We start from the raw sequence: 18165 nt of genomic DNA on the forward strand, positions 1-18165 counted from the left end.
TTATAGCGATCAAGATTAACATAAAAGTTGTCTGGAATTCTCATTTAAGTACCGGATTTGTTTTCTGTGCAGCCACCTTGAAAGTGGCCTAAATGCAATGTTGAATTTCATGTTTGAAAACATTAAATTCCATAAAAGTGTTCTGCTTGAATAGTATCCATTACAATGTTAATAAGACAGGGCACCTATCTGAAGTGGATATCAAAGTTAATACAAAATAGGTCCCTCTGAATTGTGGAAAGCAATAATTAAACCCCACTTCAAATTGTACGGAAGAGGATTAGGGCCACACGTGAAAAATGGATTAGTTAGAATTCTGACTTTAATCTCAGAATTCGGAATTTCTTTTTTTAAAGTCAAATTGTTTTTATTGAAAAAAAAACAACCTTCAATGGTTTGTTTGCTCCTGTGGCCCTAATCCTCCTTAGTTCGACAAAACAAAGTCTTGACTCGATATTCTCATTTCATTTTCGAGGTAAATTTTATTTTGGGGGCAACATTTTTTTTGAAACAGGAATATTTTAAATATGCAGAACTGACATTGGCAATATGAAAGATATGAATGGCCAATGTGGCAGCAGCATGTTAAAGCAGGCACTGCTCATCTTTAGATGTAAGCGCCTCATGAAAGTGGCCACTAACTCACTTCCATACTCCTTCATCCACATTTATCAGGCTGGCAGCACTGTGGTTTTAGACCATTGGAAGTGTATTAGGAATGGAATCTTAACAGCCAGAATTAACAGGAGGAATGATTTTAGCAGCAAAACCTAATTCAGTGTTTATATGGGCAGAAATTGAACATTTGTGAAATCTTTAACAAGGGTGCTTTCCCATGCAGTCATCACTCGTGTTCTTACTGTAGAAGCATAGATGGTGAAGCCACATGTTCACAATCGAGAGTAAAAATATCTTTGCTTTGTCTGTTCACTTAAATGTTAAGTGTGTCTTTGATCATAGTTTTGAACTGTCTTACAGCGTGATGTATAGAGAATAATGACATAAAGGTACCAGCATCAGCTGAGAAAGAGAAGTCCGGATAAAAAAGAAAAATCTTGTTTAAATTTTAGCATGTGCCAAACCACACAGGCAAATGTGCATTCATGTGCTTAAAGACTAAGCCAGCACCTGTACACACACACAAAAATCCCCCAAAACAAAAATGCACACACACAAAATTGCTTGAGGCTACTGGCAGATACTACATGGCTGTTCCTCTCCATAACCATATTTTCCTTTCTGTCTTTCTCCTTCTCTCCCACACACGGATCTTCATTTTCTCACTCCTTTGTCACTGCTTCCTTTTCACCCACCATCGGCCTTAATTCGCTTTTGCAAACGCAGATCTCATTCACTTACATTTTCATTCACACATCCTCTGTAGCAGTCTCCTTGCCCTCATGTCTAATTCCTTCTCTTTAATTTCCCTTGCACCCTCTTTGTTTCTCCCCCTCCTCTTATCTTTCTTCATCTCTTCATCTCTCTGGGACGCCTGCGTGCTGATCAGATCTCCTGCCCTCTATGTTTTTCCATCCTCCTTGATCACGCCATCCCTTTGCCTTCTTCTGCGTCTGACTCCCTGCATAATCCCAGAGCTAGCTTGGCACCCTGCGCCGCTGTTGTTCAGGGGCTTCTAATTTTTGGCAGATGTTTTTTGGCAGCCAGGAAAGCAAGATGGCCAAATGCCATCTTGCTTTCTTCCTTTCAGCTGTCCTCTGACTCCTAAGGTATTAACTTCTTGGCACCTACTGTCAAGTAAATTCCACTTTTCTTTTTCATTTACGATAAACCACTATCTCACACTGGCAGGACCATGCTTTTTCCGGGTGCCACTGCCACAGTTGTTCCTAAATTCAACCTTAGCCTAATAAAAACTTAGTGTTAACAAAGTGCAAGGTTCATGCATCACAAAAGTAAAAGGGGTTGTACCACACAAACAATTCCTTGCATAGAAATTAGTTGTAACTAAACACTTACATCCAGTAATTGCCAGGTATAACTGATACCTAGCTAACTGAACCAAATGACAAAACTTACATTACGTTTGCTAGTATGACACTGTAGCGTAACGAAGGTAATGTGGTCAACAGTTGATCCGTTATCTAAAAATAATGCAAACCTTTGTGAAATTACAATTTACTATATACCTCAAAGTATAACACATGAACATCAGCCTAAATGTGCAAATTCCAATGGTTTAGTTAACATTAGCTTCATCTGATATTTCTCGCTCACTCTAAACTGTTCTGTGCGTCAACAGTAGTGAACGCTGTAGGAAAATACTGTTTATGAGCACTTCTTTCTAATTCATGCCTCATTTAAACAGTCGTTCACACAGTACTAATCATTTCCTATCTGCGGACATGCTGCTATGGTGTTTGTACGTGCAAAATACCGCATAACACATTGATATCAACCAGTGTGGCTAACAATGGCTAACCTGGCTAGAGTCCCTACCCCTTGTGAAATATAATGTTTTTTAGACTTGTGACTAGAACACGGTCAACTCAGGTGTCATGTCATTCCCAGTTCCAACCACAGACTTCCTAGATAAATGGAACGCAGCGTAGTTCTCCATGTATGCATATGTAAAGAGATTCCTTCCTACAATTACAAAGGTTTATCTGGTAAGTGTCATATATCACTTGGACTCCTAAAACTGTTATTTTTGGACGTTATATTACAGTTTGTTATGCAAAAGTGACTTCCTGTTTACATAGTTAATTGCTTTTGATTAAGTGTTTGATTTTACTGATTTACATGTAACTATTTGGTGTTTAGTGAGTATTTACTGGCTCCTTCATCTTTAATGTTGGAACCCCACTGAGCTAAACATGTGACACTAGCTAAAAGTTACTTAGAACTAAGGAAGGATATGACACAAACTCAATAAAGGATTCAAGAATAGCTGATGCAACCCAACCCTGGACTCCAATAAGCTGTTTATGGAAGCCAATGCCTCCATTCAAGCATTGTTTTTTTCTGTTTCAACTCTCAAAGTCTTAAAGAAACAGCAAACATTCAAAATGATTCATTGAAAATCCCCTCAAGTGAGTTTTCAAAGTGACGGGCAATACATTGTTTCACTTAATCAAGGAAGATTGGCCGATTGGCACGTGAAAATGTTTCACTGAACAAAAACATCACTCAAGTCTAGCACAACAAATCATTCTTCAAAATGTTTCCTCCATTTAATGCTAGATTCCTTCCACTCCTGGCAGGCAGGAGTGCACAATAACACATTAGGTTTGATTGAAGAGCATATATTCAATCATGCACACACCGAATCGTTTGTTTTCCTTCCTTCCTAACATTGGTTGATTGACTCAGGATTAACAACATTAAAGTCAACTGATGCAAAACTAAAAAGACAAAGCAGAGAGGGTTATCTCACCTTTTTGCTTGGTTACATCAAATCTCCATATTAAACCACTTGGGGCTGAAGAATTTTCCTCAGAAGAGAGAAAGGCGAGTAATTAACTGTGGAGCACTTACACGGCTACATCTTAGTGTGCGTTACTGATGTCTGCTTCCTAAACTCTTTCCCAACTAACAACCTCTTATTGTGCCTTCTAGTTCCTAACAGAAAGAGCCGAGAGTCTGATGTTCTTCTCCCTGCCACTAAGGTAAATACAGAGAATTGAACTTATGTTTATTCTTTTTAGAGTCAACAGGTACCATGCCTAAAGGTGGTTATGACTTGTTGGTCCCCTAAATGTTGCAGTCTTCCAGCAATGTTGTCTATTTCTCCAAAATATTTCCAGGATATTCTAAAAAAAGATTTCCACCAAATTCCCATGTAAAATATCTTAATCTAGCTAAACTCCTTGGGTCAAACATACCAACAACTCTAAAAAAGCTTGTGACATGATGTATTTATGTCCAGCTTTTGTTTGGAGGAACAGAAAAGAAAGTTTGATATGGGGAAGGTTTCTGCAGAGACTGGTATGTTTATCCTGTTTGGTATGGCCTTTTGCCTTTCTTCTGTTTGTTCTCTAGTTCCTTTCATTGTTTTCGTCCATGTTCCATTTTCTCTTTTTCTGTCCTCCTTCCACCCTATTTCTTTAGTTTATTTGCAAACTTTGGTGTAATATTACTGCTCCCATTTTCCTACCATCCACGTTTCCCCTTTCTTTGCTTTGTTCTGGATGTAATCACCATGTAATCACTATTGCTTGTCTATCAGATCCCCTGTCTCTGTCTTTTCTTCTTAATATTTATGTCTTCTTCTTTCTCTCTCCCAGTTCATCACCTCCGTGTTGCAGAGTGACCTAGTGACTTGGCAGCTGTTGGCCTGTGTTTGCAGTTTTTTGCCTTTTCAAAGCTGGAATGAGGCCACAGCTCTAAAATAGGACTCTAGACCGCCCACTAAAGGAAACTGTAAACAGTAGAGATAATACTGGAAAGAGACACAAAAACACACATTTAGAGTTTGATTCAAGTGGTCATATGCAGACAACTAAATACACGCACGTATGCAAGCACGCAAGCACGCAAGTTCTTTAGTGTTGCTTTAATGCAATACAAGTTATCTTCAATTAAGTGCATTCCATCTCTCTCTCGCACTCTCTCATACAGACACATTAATTTCAGCTTTTCAGATACTACTCAGTAGTGGTTTACGCCCAGTGACCAATCGTGTAATGCTCCACCATGACATCCATGACATGTGACTGGCAGCTATACATGAGGAGCATGTAGATCTTGTAAGAAGGGATTGGTTGGCTCAATGACGAGGGAGGATGAGGAAGAGAGAGATCTGCGATTATGATGTATTACTCCCCTTGTGTTGGTGTCCTAAAAAACGTATATCTCCCATGTAACTGACTCGGCCCTGTCTGTGTTTCATGGTGCTGCAGGCGAAGTCAAAACACAATGAAAGGTTGCAAAATACTGATTAATAGAATGTACAATCAATGATTGTTTTTTGTGCTTTTAATGAATAGGGATATTAAATCAGAAAAATACATGTCATCAATGCAAATGCGTCAGTTTGGGAGTTTTATTCCAAATAAAGAAATGAAACCACTTAAACAAAAAAGTAGCATTTAATGTTAAGTTTAAGGCCCCGTGTGTAGAATTTTTATTTTTGTCTATGGCGACTCCACCGGACAGTATCAAAAAGACACAGTGGCAAATGGTCTGGAGCCAGGGACACTGAGATGAAACAATGAAAGCTAAGCAAAGACAGCACCCATTTCCATTGTTATTTTTTCTACAAACAAAAATGTATTCCAACAGAACAATTTGAAAGATGCTATAATCATATGTATCTACAAATAGTGACTTTAACTAGCTTAATGTCTTCAGTTGAGAGAATAAATAATACTTTTACACAATAACTGTTTAACTGTAACTAGGCCTACATTATATACACTGAGACACTTTACTAAACAGGGACACAACATGGTTGCTTTGCACTCTATGTTTGTGTGTGATGTTGGTGAATACAACAGATAATGTCATCCTCCTTACCTTGCGGCCGTTGTTTTTACAGGCTAGCTGTGTCCCTTTGTTTCCAGTGTTTATGCTAAGCTAAGCTAAGTAGCTGGTGGCTGTAGCTTTATATAGACAGACATGAGAGTGGTATCACTCTCCTCATCTAAATCTTGGAAAGAAAACTAAAAAGGGTATTTTCCAAAATGTTGAACTATTCCTTTAACCTCATACCATATCAGATGTAAATGATCTTAAACAGAGAAATTATCACCTATCTCTTGCGAAAAAGAGACAAAACATGTATACACTTAACATTCACAGTACTTGTAAGCATGTACCAATTGTGTCACAACTTTAGCATGTAAAGTTAAATGATGTTGTTACTTACCACCCACCAGTAGTAGACATCAGAGGAAAGCCAGATGTTGTCTCTGGTCCAAACAGGTGAGATATCCGGCTCGTAGTTCTCGTCGAACCAATCAGAAACGCCCGGGTCTCCGACACAGCGTAAGCAGACACACGTCTTCTGCTGCGAGGTGTCAGGTGGCGATAGCCTGTGTGCGCCCACGTAGCTGGGCACTAGCTTCACCCTCCTCGACTCCTCCCACCCGGGCGGCTCCAGGTAGTTGAAGCCGACGCCCCAACGGAGCGAGAAGGTGAAGAAAAGCGAGGTGAGAAAGACGAGAGCCAGCGAGCCGAGGAGAACCAAGACCCTGCGGGAACACCTCGCCCTGCCTACTTTCTCCATCCCAGCTCCTCCCCCGGTGCTACCTCCACCTCCTGCCATTCCGGCCGTCCCTCCGCTCAGCCAGGGCCGGAGCTCTGAAAGTCTGGAAGGCCCCCTGGATGGACCCACGCCCCAGGTCCCCCAGCCCCAGCGCCTGTCACGGTGCAGGGTGGAGGATGGGATGCGGCCCCCCCATGGCCACGCCCCCACCCCTAGACCTGCCACTGTCCTGAGCCCACCACCACCTTCTGCACTGCCGCCTCCACGCAAAACACCAACAAGGCCTTGTAAACGGGATTGGAACGACCCCTTGACTAACACTTTGGACCACAAGATCACCCACTATATCAGACTGGTAAACACACACACACACCCTCTGACGGAGGACAATGTGTCAGAGTCAATTTGTCTTACAGTCAAGCTGTGCGCTCAGCAATGCTCCTACGCGTTCTCTCTGTCTCCCGCTGGATTCTCTCCCACTCTTTTCACAGCTATGTGCTCGTCTCACACACACACACACACACACACACACACACACACACACACACACACACACACACACACACACACACACACACACACACACACACACACACACACACACACACACAGGAGTCACAGCTGAATTACACACAGCTGTAGCCTGACTGCTGGCTATGCTTTCCACGAGAGGTGATCTCTCCTTCCGCTTCGATCCCAGTCTCTGCTTTTTCCACCTTTCTATGCTTTGTTCACTCCCTCCCTCTTTCCTTTCTAACTTTCCCTTCTCTGGCTTCCACTGTCTTTAAAGCCACCTCTTTCTTTTCCTTCCCTTTTTTTTGGGGGGGGGGCTAACTGCAATGTCCATCTTCAGTGAAATCCAGTGTACGGTGTGGATGGATGCAGCAGGTCTTTCTCCTTTTCTCTGCCATCTGTGTGAATGACGAGCTCGGCTCCAGCGGTCTGCTTTCTCTCTTTTTCTACCTCTCTTGTTGCACTGAAGCTGCTCAGCCTAAGAATACCGGCAGACTAGCTGAGAGCAGCGGAGAGAGGGAGGGAAGCTGGAAGGAGGAGAGGGAGGAGGGGCAGTAGAAGGGAGGAGGTCTGGCCTGAAGGGTGTTTCATCACGTCTCTAGCCATCCTAGACCAAAAAAATACCCCTCTTTTCTCCTTCGCTGCTCGGTTCCTCTGTTATCTGCCAATTTTATTAGAATTCTCTCTTCTGTTCTTTTTTTGTTCTTTTCTCTTTTTGCTTTTCTCTCGAGGTTCGCTACACTCGTCTCTCTACGTTTCAAGGTCTCTCCTCTCCTTTTCCCCCCCTTTTAGTCCATTGTCTGTTTCACTGAGGCTCTCGGAGGAGTTTAAAGCACTCGTCTGATGTCCTTCCTCTGCACTCTCCCCCCTAACACAAAGTTTTAAAAAGTCGGAATAAGAAGTTTAAATTCTAAGATGAAAAACATTTCACACATTTCATGACGCTGTTCCAATGAGAGTCCAGCATTCCATGCCATCGCCTTCTAAATGTCAGTTCTGTAGTTGAGGGGGTTCTGTCAAGTCTGACTGATCTCAGTAGTATTTAGAAATTACAAAATAGTCCAACAGCCAATCGAGAAGTCCTTTCACTGCTCCTCTCTGTGCCCATAGAGATGAAAAAGAAACACAATGATAAAGTCAAAAATAACTTTGGGAGAAGTAATCATAGCAGATTGTCCGATGTTCTTCCGATGGAACGATTTTTATGACGACGGTTGATCCAGGGACAAAGCTGCGCCAAGGAAAGGCAAAAGTGCTGGACGGAGTGATGTGCAGAGGCTGTGATGGAAAAAAAAGACAAAACTAATCAGCCCCATATCTCATCTTCTTTCCAGCTGGCTTTGCGAGGATGACGGGAGGAAGGGTGGGGGCAGCAACTGTCCTGCATCCCACAGTGTGTGTGTGTGTGTGTGTGTGTGTGTGTGTGTGTGTTGGTGGTGTGTGTGTGATATTAAAGTGTGTACAATGTTAAGCTAGAATTACACACTGTCGGTGCCAGTCGCACTATTTAATTGTGTTCTGTGCAGGTGTGTGTGTGTGTGTGTGTGTGTGTGTGTGTGTGTGTGTGTGTGTGTTTGTTTGTTGGCTGGCAGCGTAAAGTACATGAGGCTGGTGAGTTTGAGGTGACTGCTGCTTAGCTCTAATCTGCTAAACTGTAATCCGAGGGTAGGACCTCTGCAGTCCCCACTTTATGCCAGCTGTCTGCCCCTACCCCTGTTCATCTGATGCCAAATAAACAACTGTTTAACTCACCTGCACACACAGACACACACAGACACACACACACACACTGCTTCTTTCTGCTGCAATAACAACTACTTTGGATGTGTGTGTTTCTGTGCCCCTAAGGCACAAATCACTGCTCCCAGTAAAGTTATAAAGTTTTTGATGTAATGATCAAATGTCAGTGTTTGTGTGTGTTATTCTCACCTGAAGTCTGGCTTCCTGTTTTGTGGAAAACCTGTAGAGACAAAGAGAAAGACGAAAAGATAAGAGACAAAATGTAATTTACTGCCATTAGCCTCATTGACCAAATTGACATCTTTAATGCTCCTCTCCTTGTCCACTTTGATCCTCTTCCTCTCTTTTTTTTCCAATCATTCTCATTTACTCTTCTCTCCCCTCAGTCTAACCCGCAGGCAGCTCAGCCCAAACCTGGGGATGCATGCTCCATTTACGGCAGCTACATGCAGCTATTTTTTATGCCATTTGATGATAGAATGCCTAAAAATCTGATCATTTGGGAAAAATATGGTAGTTGCCATGGTAAATCATCCTGTAGAGCCTACATCCTCTTTTGTATCGAGTTGTTCTCCGACTGTCTTCAACATTCTGAAACCAGAACACAACAACTGTTGAGGATGGCTACATTTTACTTTAGCCGCCTCAAAACAAATATAGGAATAGGGTATAGGAATTTTTACATCAACAGCATTACGGATCTTGAAACCTATTTTTTTACAGAATTCCCAAGTAATAGAACTTCTGCTCCATTGATTTTCCAGTCAAACAGACTGAGGGGAAATGACATAAAGTTAAAGCTATTTTTAAAAACCTAAAAGATTTAGGACTTTTGAGAAAACATAAGGGGCTGAAGCCCCAGAAGCCACCCCGTTGCCCCACCCCTGCTCAAACTGTTTCTGTTCTTTCTATTGTAAATTCTCTTCAGAAGCCAGTGCCGGTAGTTTTGATAGCATCTGTTCTTTTTACACATTTCCTCTTTCTTCTTTTCTTACTTACTCCTCTTTCTTGGTTTGTCATTGAGTGTGTCCATCACAAGGGACAAGGGTGTGTGCCTACTGATTGATACTGAAGAAATTATAAAAGTCATTATACTGAATTGGAAATGTTGAAGTAGACTGACAGGATACAGACTGAAAGAGTCGGGGCAGAATACTAAGCAGAGGAACAGACCTCCCATACAAACTCCTCTCAGATCTGGAAGCTGCTGTGTTTATTGCTGCTACACCAGATGATCATGCATTTGGCGGGGATTTTTGCTAAGCCCACTACAAATTGCCATCAGGTTACAAAACTTATTGTCAATGCAATATTTTAACGTAGCCAGGTATTCATTGATCTTAGCTGAAGTTAATCGGATGTCTGATTTATTAAGTGCTGTTCATTAGGATTTCCGATTGCTTTTTTCTGCTGCTGAACTTGGTTGAGAGAATATTGGTTGAGGAAAACCATTTTTGAATGTGTATTTATCTCACAAGAATAAGACTGTATGTTAGGAAAACTGGCTTAAAAATCCATATGTCATCAGCTCAACAAAAAGGTCAGGGATATGAATAAGATGTGAAAAATGTTCAATAATGTGGAGATTTTTGGTAAAACTTCTAGACACCTTTCAGATTGTTGCTGTAAACAAAAGATTAAAATAATTTAACAGGCTTACTTAGTAAGCATTACTGGCTGATTTAGTAGTGTTGATGGAGGAAAACAAGCAATTTCATGAAATTGTCATCTTAAAGAGATTTGGATTGACATTTTTCATTATTTTTTGACATTGAATAGATTAACACAGTTAGTTGATTGATTGAAAAAAATAACTGGCAGAATAATCGATAATGGAAAAATGACACCACCATTTAGAGATGGACATGTGTTTCACAATATCTTGGTGTGTAGCGAGAAGCATGATGTTGTGACAGATCAGATTATGGAGTTTATAGAAATGGTCATATGTCTTAAAGGTCCCATGGCATAAAAATTTCCCTTTATGAGATTTTTTTTTAACATTAATGGGCGTTCCCCCAGCCTGACTATGGTCCCCCACTGGCTAGAAATGGCGACAGGTGTAAACCGAGCCCTGGGTATCCTGCTCTGCCTTTGAGAAAATTTAAGCTCAGATGGGCTAACCTGGAATCTTCCTTCACCCTCCTCCTCAAAAGCTACAGACTCAGAAATGGCACATAAAGCTCATTGTGGGACTGGCTCTAGTGGCTGTAATTCCGCACCGAGGCTGAATTTTGGGAAAGAGACTTCAGATATGGTATTACTACCACTAAGGCCTATATAAAAGCATCCAAAGAGCACCATGTCATGGGACCTTTAAGTGAACCTGCTTCACCAACATTTGGGTGGATTCTAACTTGTTTTGCTTAATTTGATTTGTGGGTTTATGTACTTGTATTCATTTTAAAGCTGAGTATGTATACAAATGTTTCACAATCCTTCTTTTCTTTTACTGTAAATCATTTATTTATTTAATTTACTTTCATGTAATTATTTTAATTTTTCTCTCAGGTCCATTGTCGGGGAATGTTTTGTTGCTTAAGAAAATTGAACATAAACAGTTAAAAAAAGAAAGAAGAAGAATCGATAATGAAAAAAATAGTTGCATCTCTGTCTCACCATGTCCTCCCCTTACTTCTGTTTTACCAGCACCTAACCTCTGTGTGGTCCTTTAGTAAGTAAGGACCAAAGTAATTTGGCTTCTTAATCCTGAAAGCTATAAATATCCCTGTGTGCTGTTCTGAGTCAAACAATACTTAGTTGTGTACTGGAATGTCTCGCTCTTTGTCCCCTCCACCTATATTGTACCAAATAGCATTACCAAGACACCCTACCAAGACACTTTCTTGCTACCAACATAACAACCCACCCACCAAGCAATCAACGATTATTTTTCCACTACTCTATTTTTGATGCATTGCCATGGCAGCCAGCAGGCGATGCAGGGTTGTTACGGCAACACAAACCACAAAGTCCCCAACCTTGACCCATCTTATCCATGCTAGAGAGCCAGGGCATACTCAGCTTTCCTCCAGTTGACAAATTTCTTTCTTTTTATGTTCCATTTATATAATTGCTGTATATATCACGCCTTCCATGGCAGAGAGGTGCACACATTTACAACTGGTGGTTTGTCATAAGTTTACTATTGTCACTGGATGTCATCTGGGTGTAAAAGTGCAGCAACAAACTACAGCTGGTGCACACAAGCACACATGCAAACTTATGAAGACAGCTGTATTCTGAGTCCTAACAAGCTGCAGGTTTACAATATGAAAAAATGGCTTGTTAGCATTCCTTCTATTTGTCACTGAAGCCAAAGGGATGCAATTATTTTGAGCATGACGCTTGCCTCAGCCCCTTTGGTTTTAATAAGAAATCCTCCCCAATGCAACTGAGAACATTCCTTATTGAATCCATTATTAATTTTTGAGAAAGCAAAGGACATATGCAGATAATTGTTGACTATAGCGGCCGTTGATAAAAACAGCTGTCAGTTTGTTCTTTAGAGTACACACACAGCTGTCGATGAAATCTTCTGTTGAAATATTTCATCTCTTACCTGAACACATTTCTACACATCAATCATGCCTCATTACATGGCTAAGCTATGTTGCATTGATGTCAGCTAAGTCCTACACATGTCGCATCCTACATCAGCCTGGAAACATCACCTGTCTAGGTGTTAATACATTTATACACTGCTCCGCCGTCTGAATGCATTGCTTTTTAACTTAACAGGATCTCACCACTTCAAACTGTCAATCACCTCCCCCACGTTCCCTACCTTCGCTCTCGCCACTTTCTGCTTCAGGCGTACCTATTGTTCCATCTGATTCCTGGATGTTTGATGCAATCACGTTTTTTGAGCTAGTAATTATCATCCATTAACCTCCTGCCAGCTTCCTTCCTGTAACAATGGCTCTAAACAATGTCCATCTTTTCTCTCTACCTCCTGTTGAGTGCTTTCGTCTATGACACTGCCAGTCTACTCAGTCTCAGTCTGTCTGTAATGTAGGTGAGGGTGTCTATTCACTGAACAAAACAATGACTAACTCAAGTACAAATCTCTCCCCATGCATCCGGCTTTCAGGCACCCGTCGGTCCAAAGCCCAGGCAACATGCTGTGGAGCATGTGTACGTATGGGGCAGACATTTCTGGCACTGGCAGCAGAGGTTTTACTCCACATTTACGTGCACTGCTACAGAAAAGTGAGTATTATTATTGAAACTGAAAATCCGCCGTGGGGAGACTGACAGTTCTGCTCCAGCTTTGCAGTCCATGAAAAAATGATAAATAAGTATACCGATGGATTTGTTATTCTAACATAGTAAAACATTCTTTCACAGAGGGGTGTAGCATCCATAAATTGTGAAATATATCAATGTACAATATGCTCTGAGACATTTAAATGGTAACTCTGCCAATATTCTGTTGTTCCTAATGTCAACAATTTCCATGAAAAGACCAAAACCAACATGAGTTGATCCTACGAAGACATGTTGCCTGTGTTGCCAAAGCATAACAAAGCTTATTTCTCTGTGTCACAGAGCTCCATTATTGTCCGACAAGACAAAGGCCACATTCAGTTTGTCGGGGAAGTTTCTGTTGCGGCAGAGTGTTTTTGAGAGTGAAACAAAAATATGAGAGTTGAGAAGTGAAACCAAGTTTGGTCTTTGTATTTTATTTATACCTGTAGGTATAGGGATAACAATTTCACACAGCAAAGCAGCACAATGTGGAAAAGTCTTCAACAAGGTAGAAGAAAAAACTGGCTTATATACATCCCAGAGTGTGAGGAACACCACTTTGTTAACATGACTCAGCATTTCTGATAGACACTCTAAACACAGGAGACAGTCTGGTGCCACTTTGCTTCTTCCCCTCTGCACACCATTCACCCCGAGGTTACAAATCCCGTTTATCTCAACTGCCAAGAAGAGAAAGAATGTACAGAGAGAGAGAGAGAGAGAGTTAATGGTGACCTCATAACTTATCTAGTCCCGTACATAAAACATAAACCACACAAAGGATTTCAAGCTTCCTTTTTCATTTTAGCATGTGAGAATCAACCATAAAAAGAGACAAAAACAAAAGATAATTATTAGAATGTATTTTTTTTTAAGTGTTGAGTGGCTCCGTGGGGGACACCACTGCAGGGAGCATCAGCAAATATTTCCCTTTTTTCTCCTCCAAATTCATATCAATATAGTGAGCTGTTGACTCTAAATTAAACTAAGAGTGAGTAATTGTGTTTAAGTTAGCCATGTACTGGGCTAATGGGAATATCTATTCTGGGATAGGGGGAAAAAAAACGCTCTGGTTTGCTTGTATTTCTTTAAACTAATCACAAGCATCCTGGGCGGTGCCAAGCTCTGATAGACAGCGAGAGGGGAAGAACACGTGGGAGACGTGCCAGATGTAAGGTTTCATCCCAGCAATTTAAATCACGAGTCTAGTCTGGATCAACAGAAGTACATTTCCAGGATAATTGTCCCTCACTTTCTGCTCTCTGTGTGTTGCTGTTCTCAAAATCTGTTCGCTTTGGGAAAAAACAACAAACTTGAAGGTAGCAAGCTACATGCTGAAAATGGCAAGTTTAGAAATTTAAACTCTCAGTCGACCCGCGTCTTTTTTCCTACCATCTCTTGTCTCATTTTCTCTCATCATCACAGTTTAAAATGAAGCGTCAACAACATTCTGCTGTAGAAACATCTATTAGCAGCTGTTATCGTGGTCCAGAGCATTTTTAATTACTTTTTTCCAATCACCCTCCAATAATCTACTCCCCACCAGCCCGTTTCCTCTTCCTGCTACAGTTAGCATTTGTTTCTGTTTATTTCCTTGTTCACTCATCCATTCCCATCTCCTCCAGTCATGACTATAACGAGAGTGTGTTTATGACGCTGAAAGATTGATGCCGACATTAGGTGTTCAGCACCGAGAGTGACACATCCCCCCACCAAACGCGTCTTCATCACTCCCACCTTGCTCCCTTTCTGCCATCTGTCCTTGCAGGAGAAACATCTGTCAATAGCAGTTGATCTCATTGATTCACTTTGAAGGTTCAAAGGTTCTAATCATATTCCATCACTTCCCCCTCCTTGCTTTCTTCCATTTTAGTCGCCTTAACTCGCGGTCTCATTGTCATTGTTTTTCACCGTTCCACTCCATCACCCCTCTCTCTTTCCATTTCATTTACCGTTGCAGATGGCACGAGCCAGAAACAATACAATACAGCCATTATGGTTGCAGGTGCCCAATATTCCTCCCCTCCTTACCCATACCCATGTTTTGTCTCTCTTTTCTCCCCCTTCCCTCTCTTTCTTCTATGTATCTGGGCTGTATGTAGCGTTTGGCAATACAATAACAATGCTTCACACAGCACTTTCACAAACCAGAGGCCACTTTCACGGTCAACATAAATTATAGATGTACATTTCAATGGACAGTTGTCATAAAACATGATCTATATTTTTGTCATGCAATCCTCTCTTCTTCACGCTGCCTGCACTTAGAGACAAACTGGTAGCATATTGAGACTGTTTGTGTCCTTTTATCTACACATTTTGCCCGTCTGGACGTTGCCTGTCCTCTGTTTCCCTGTCTTTCCATCCTTACTATAGCTAAAATCAGTAACAGTGTGTGGATGATTCCACGGCGGCTGCTGTCTCCACGCTTTTGTAATGTAATAACCCCTTCTATTCTCTTTTTCATATTACAGTGCACACAGACCTTACAGAAATAAACTAAGCCTGGATTACTATAAATACCATGAATAAATACTTGACCTTGCTCTGTATGGATCGTATTTTATATAACATACATATATATATATATATGTATATATATATATATTTGGTACATTTGGTCTTCTGTATGTTTCCTGGTTTAGGGAACTGTCAAGACTAGGGCAATTTTCTCAATTAATTGATTAGTTGTATAAAATGTCAGAAAATGGGGAAAAATGTGGATCAGTGTTTCCCAAAATTCCAAGATAACGTCCTCATGACGATGTTTTTTCCAAAGCTCAAAGATATTCAGTTTACTGTCACAGACAAGAGAAGAAACTAGAAAATATTCACATTTAAGAAGCTGGAATCAAATAATTTTTTACTTTTGTCTTAAAAAATTACTCAAATTGACTGATCACTTATCAAAATAGCTGGTGATTAATTTAAAAATTGACAACTAATCAATTAATTGATTCATCTTTGCAGCTCTAGTCAAAACCAAACCATATATCTATTTCTTTAACGTCCTATTTGTGTGATAAAAGTGGCAAAGCAAAGACTTCACAAAACATCTGGTTTGACAAAACTTGGTGACATAGGATAGTACAGACTACTCCTAGGGTTAGGAGTAGTCAAATACACTAGCCAGCCGGGTCAAAGTTCACCATGGTTAAACTTGACAAAAAAAGGTTGTGTAGCTAATCCATTGATCGCAGCAATTCCTTTGAAATGGAAATTTTTGGGCATGTATTGACAGGACAGCTGAAGAAATGAAAGGGGAGAGAGACAGGGAATGACATGCAACAAAGGGCTGAGGGTCAGAGTCGAACCCGGGCCACTGCATCAAGGAGTAAACCTCTATTTGTGGACGCCCACTCTACCACCTGAGCTATCCAGGTGCCTGTTGTGCAGCCTTTTATTGGTAAACGTTTGTATAAACCATAATTATGCAACACAAAAGGTAGATAAAATGGAAAATGCATTTTAACAAAAAACACAAACATTTACATACCATAACATATTGTTGTGCACCTAAAGACTAATTACAACATGGAGCTCACACTTCACTGGTTGATTCTGGTTATTAAAGTTTGAAGGTGTTATTTTGAAGGGGATATTTCAACCTCCAAGCTTTACTCAAAGTCCCAATCACCGTCCTTAATACCCTAGAAGTTAGCAGTCTGAAAACATGACTACATTTGAGCCTTGACCTTTCTGGGGAAAACCACTTAAAGATCCAGCAACAACCTGGATCTTATGTCTCTTTGATGTATCTGAGACAAATGCTCCTGACTTTAAAGGTAATCTCCATCTGGAAACACAGAGACAAAGTCCCGCCAGCCTCGAGCAGCACAGTAAAGAGAGAAAATGAAAACATGAAATGAAACATAGCAAGATGAGAAAATAATCCCTGATACAGTCAAAGTGCAGCCAATTTGAAAGAAGAAAATAGGTTATTTATTACCCTATTCTAATGTCTCCATTTTTATAAACTGCACACAGAAAACCTTGCTCTGCAACTGGGCTGTAGTCATGGAAACCCACTATCTGTATGCTCTGAAAGGATATTATTCTTTCATTACTGCCTTCAGTTAATTGTGTCATACAGCCACTCTAATTACACAAAATTACTGTAACAATCTTGTCCTTCAATTTAATTGACAAAAAGAGCTTTATTATACAATTTCACTCTGGAAAAACTATAACTGTAAATTCAAAAACTGAATTTGCGACAAAAACAAAACAAAAACGGGCCAGGATGCTTACAAAAAGGCCCAGGTTACCTCGAGATATGATCTCTTTAATAAAAAGATAATGAAACCTTTAGGGCAAGGGCCGGTTTAGTTTGTCACAGAACATACGTAGCTCTCCAGCAAATCCTGTAAAAAGGATAATACACTGGAGCCACGTGATTGGCTGGACAGAGATGGCGGCTCATGGTTTAGCTCCTGGACCAAATTTTTCAAATAGTTGTTTTATATAGTCCCAACTTTGATATTTTACTACTTGTGTTTCTCAGATCCAGTCTCAGATTCAACAGATGGGCCTCGACAACGACAATTGTCGGATCTGATGTGAACAACCTGAAAACCACAGTGGAAAGCAACGCAAGTATTCCTGACAGCCATGGCCATGCTTTACAAGAGCTGGAGGTGAAGCTAGCAGACATGGAGGACAGAAACCGGAGATGCAACATACTGAAAGAGGGGCTAGAAGGTGCTAATTCTATCCAGTATCTCTCACGCTCGCTGCCTAAGTGGTTCCCGAATTTATTAGATGTTCAGATTATGAGAGATTATGAGAGCCCACCGAATTTACAGTGATAGCCCAAAGAAGAATACCACTACTAATTGCAGATTGAATTTCAACGGCCTCCGCTACACAACCAGGCAGGCGATCCAACAAGCTGCGGGGAGATCTCCCCTTGTCATTCAGGGCAGAAAATTCGCTTCTCCCCGGATTACAGCAATTTTACGGTCAAGCGGCGGCAAGCCTTCTATCAAACCATGTGTTCAGCGCGAGTCGGGGCTAGAGTTTCCTTTCCAAGGTGTTTTGTGCTTTTTGTTTCTTGTGTCTGTTGATGGAAAATGTGTTTATTCTGATGTTATTTTAGTGTGGAGTCAGTTGCTGTTGCAACCAGGTATTTATGGGCTAGTGTTCCATTTTTGCTGCCCCGTATTCAATCTTGATCACAGACCTTTTTTAGATGTTAGCCTCTCTGGCTATGTTCCCCCCCTTCTCTCCCCTCTGTATCAATGTCTTGTCTGTTGTTATGTGTTTTACATGTTTTGTGTATTGAGGGACTTAACTTTGGATGCACTATTGTTAGGATTTAGCTAAATGAAAAGCAGTAGCAATATCCACATGTACTTTCATTTAGAACACAGCTTTTTTGATGGATGATCTTTCATTTTTAGTTTGGAATTGTGGCGGACTGAATGCTCCTCCTAAACGAGCCAGCACTCAGGGCTTACTAAGAAAGAAAAATGTTGACATTGCATTATTACAGG

The 18165-nt window shown here is 40.8% G+C and overlaps 1 protein-coding gene across 1 annotated transcript in view; it reads right to left on the minus strand.

Annotated features, from left to right (window-relative positions):
• st3gal2 (ST3 beta-galactoside alpha-2,3-sialyltransferase 2) overlaps nucleotides 1–18165 on the minus strand; it is a 58882-nt gene that overhangs the window by 12927 nt on the left and 27790 nt on the right. Inside the window, exons 2-3 of the mRNA XM_032522796.1 lie at nucleotides 8609–8639; nucleotides 5828–7957 (exon numbers count right to left, since the gene is read on the minus strand). Coding sequence (XP_032378687.1) covers nucleotides 5828–6226 — 399 coding nt within the window. The 5' untranslated portion in view covers nucleotides 6227–7957; nucleotides 8609–8639. The remainder of the gene's footprint in view (nucleotides 1–5827; nucleotides 7958–8608; nucleotides 8640–18165) is intronic.

This window comes from Etheostoma spectabile, chromosome 8 (assembly GCF_008692095.1).
Source record: "Etheostoma spectabile isolate EspeVRDwgs_2016 chromosome 8, UIUC_Espe_1.0, whole genome shotgun sequence".
NCBI lineage: Eukaryota > Metazoa > Chordata > Actinopteri > Perciformes > Percidae > Etheostoma > Etheostoma spectabile.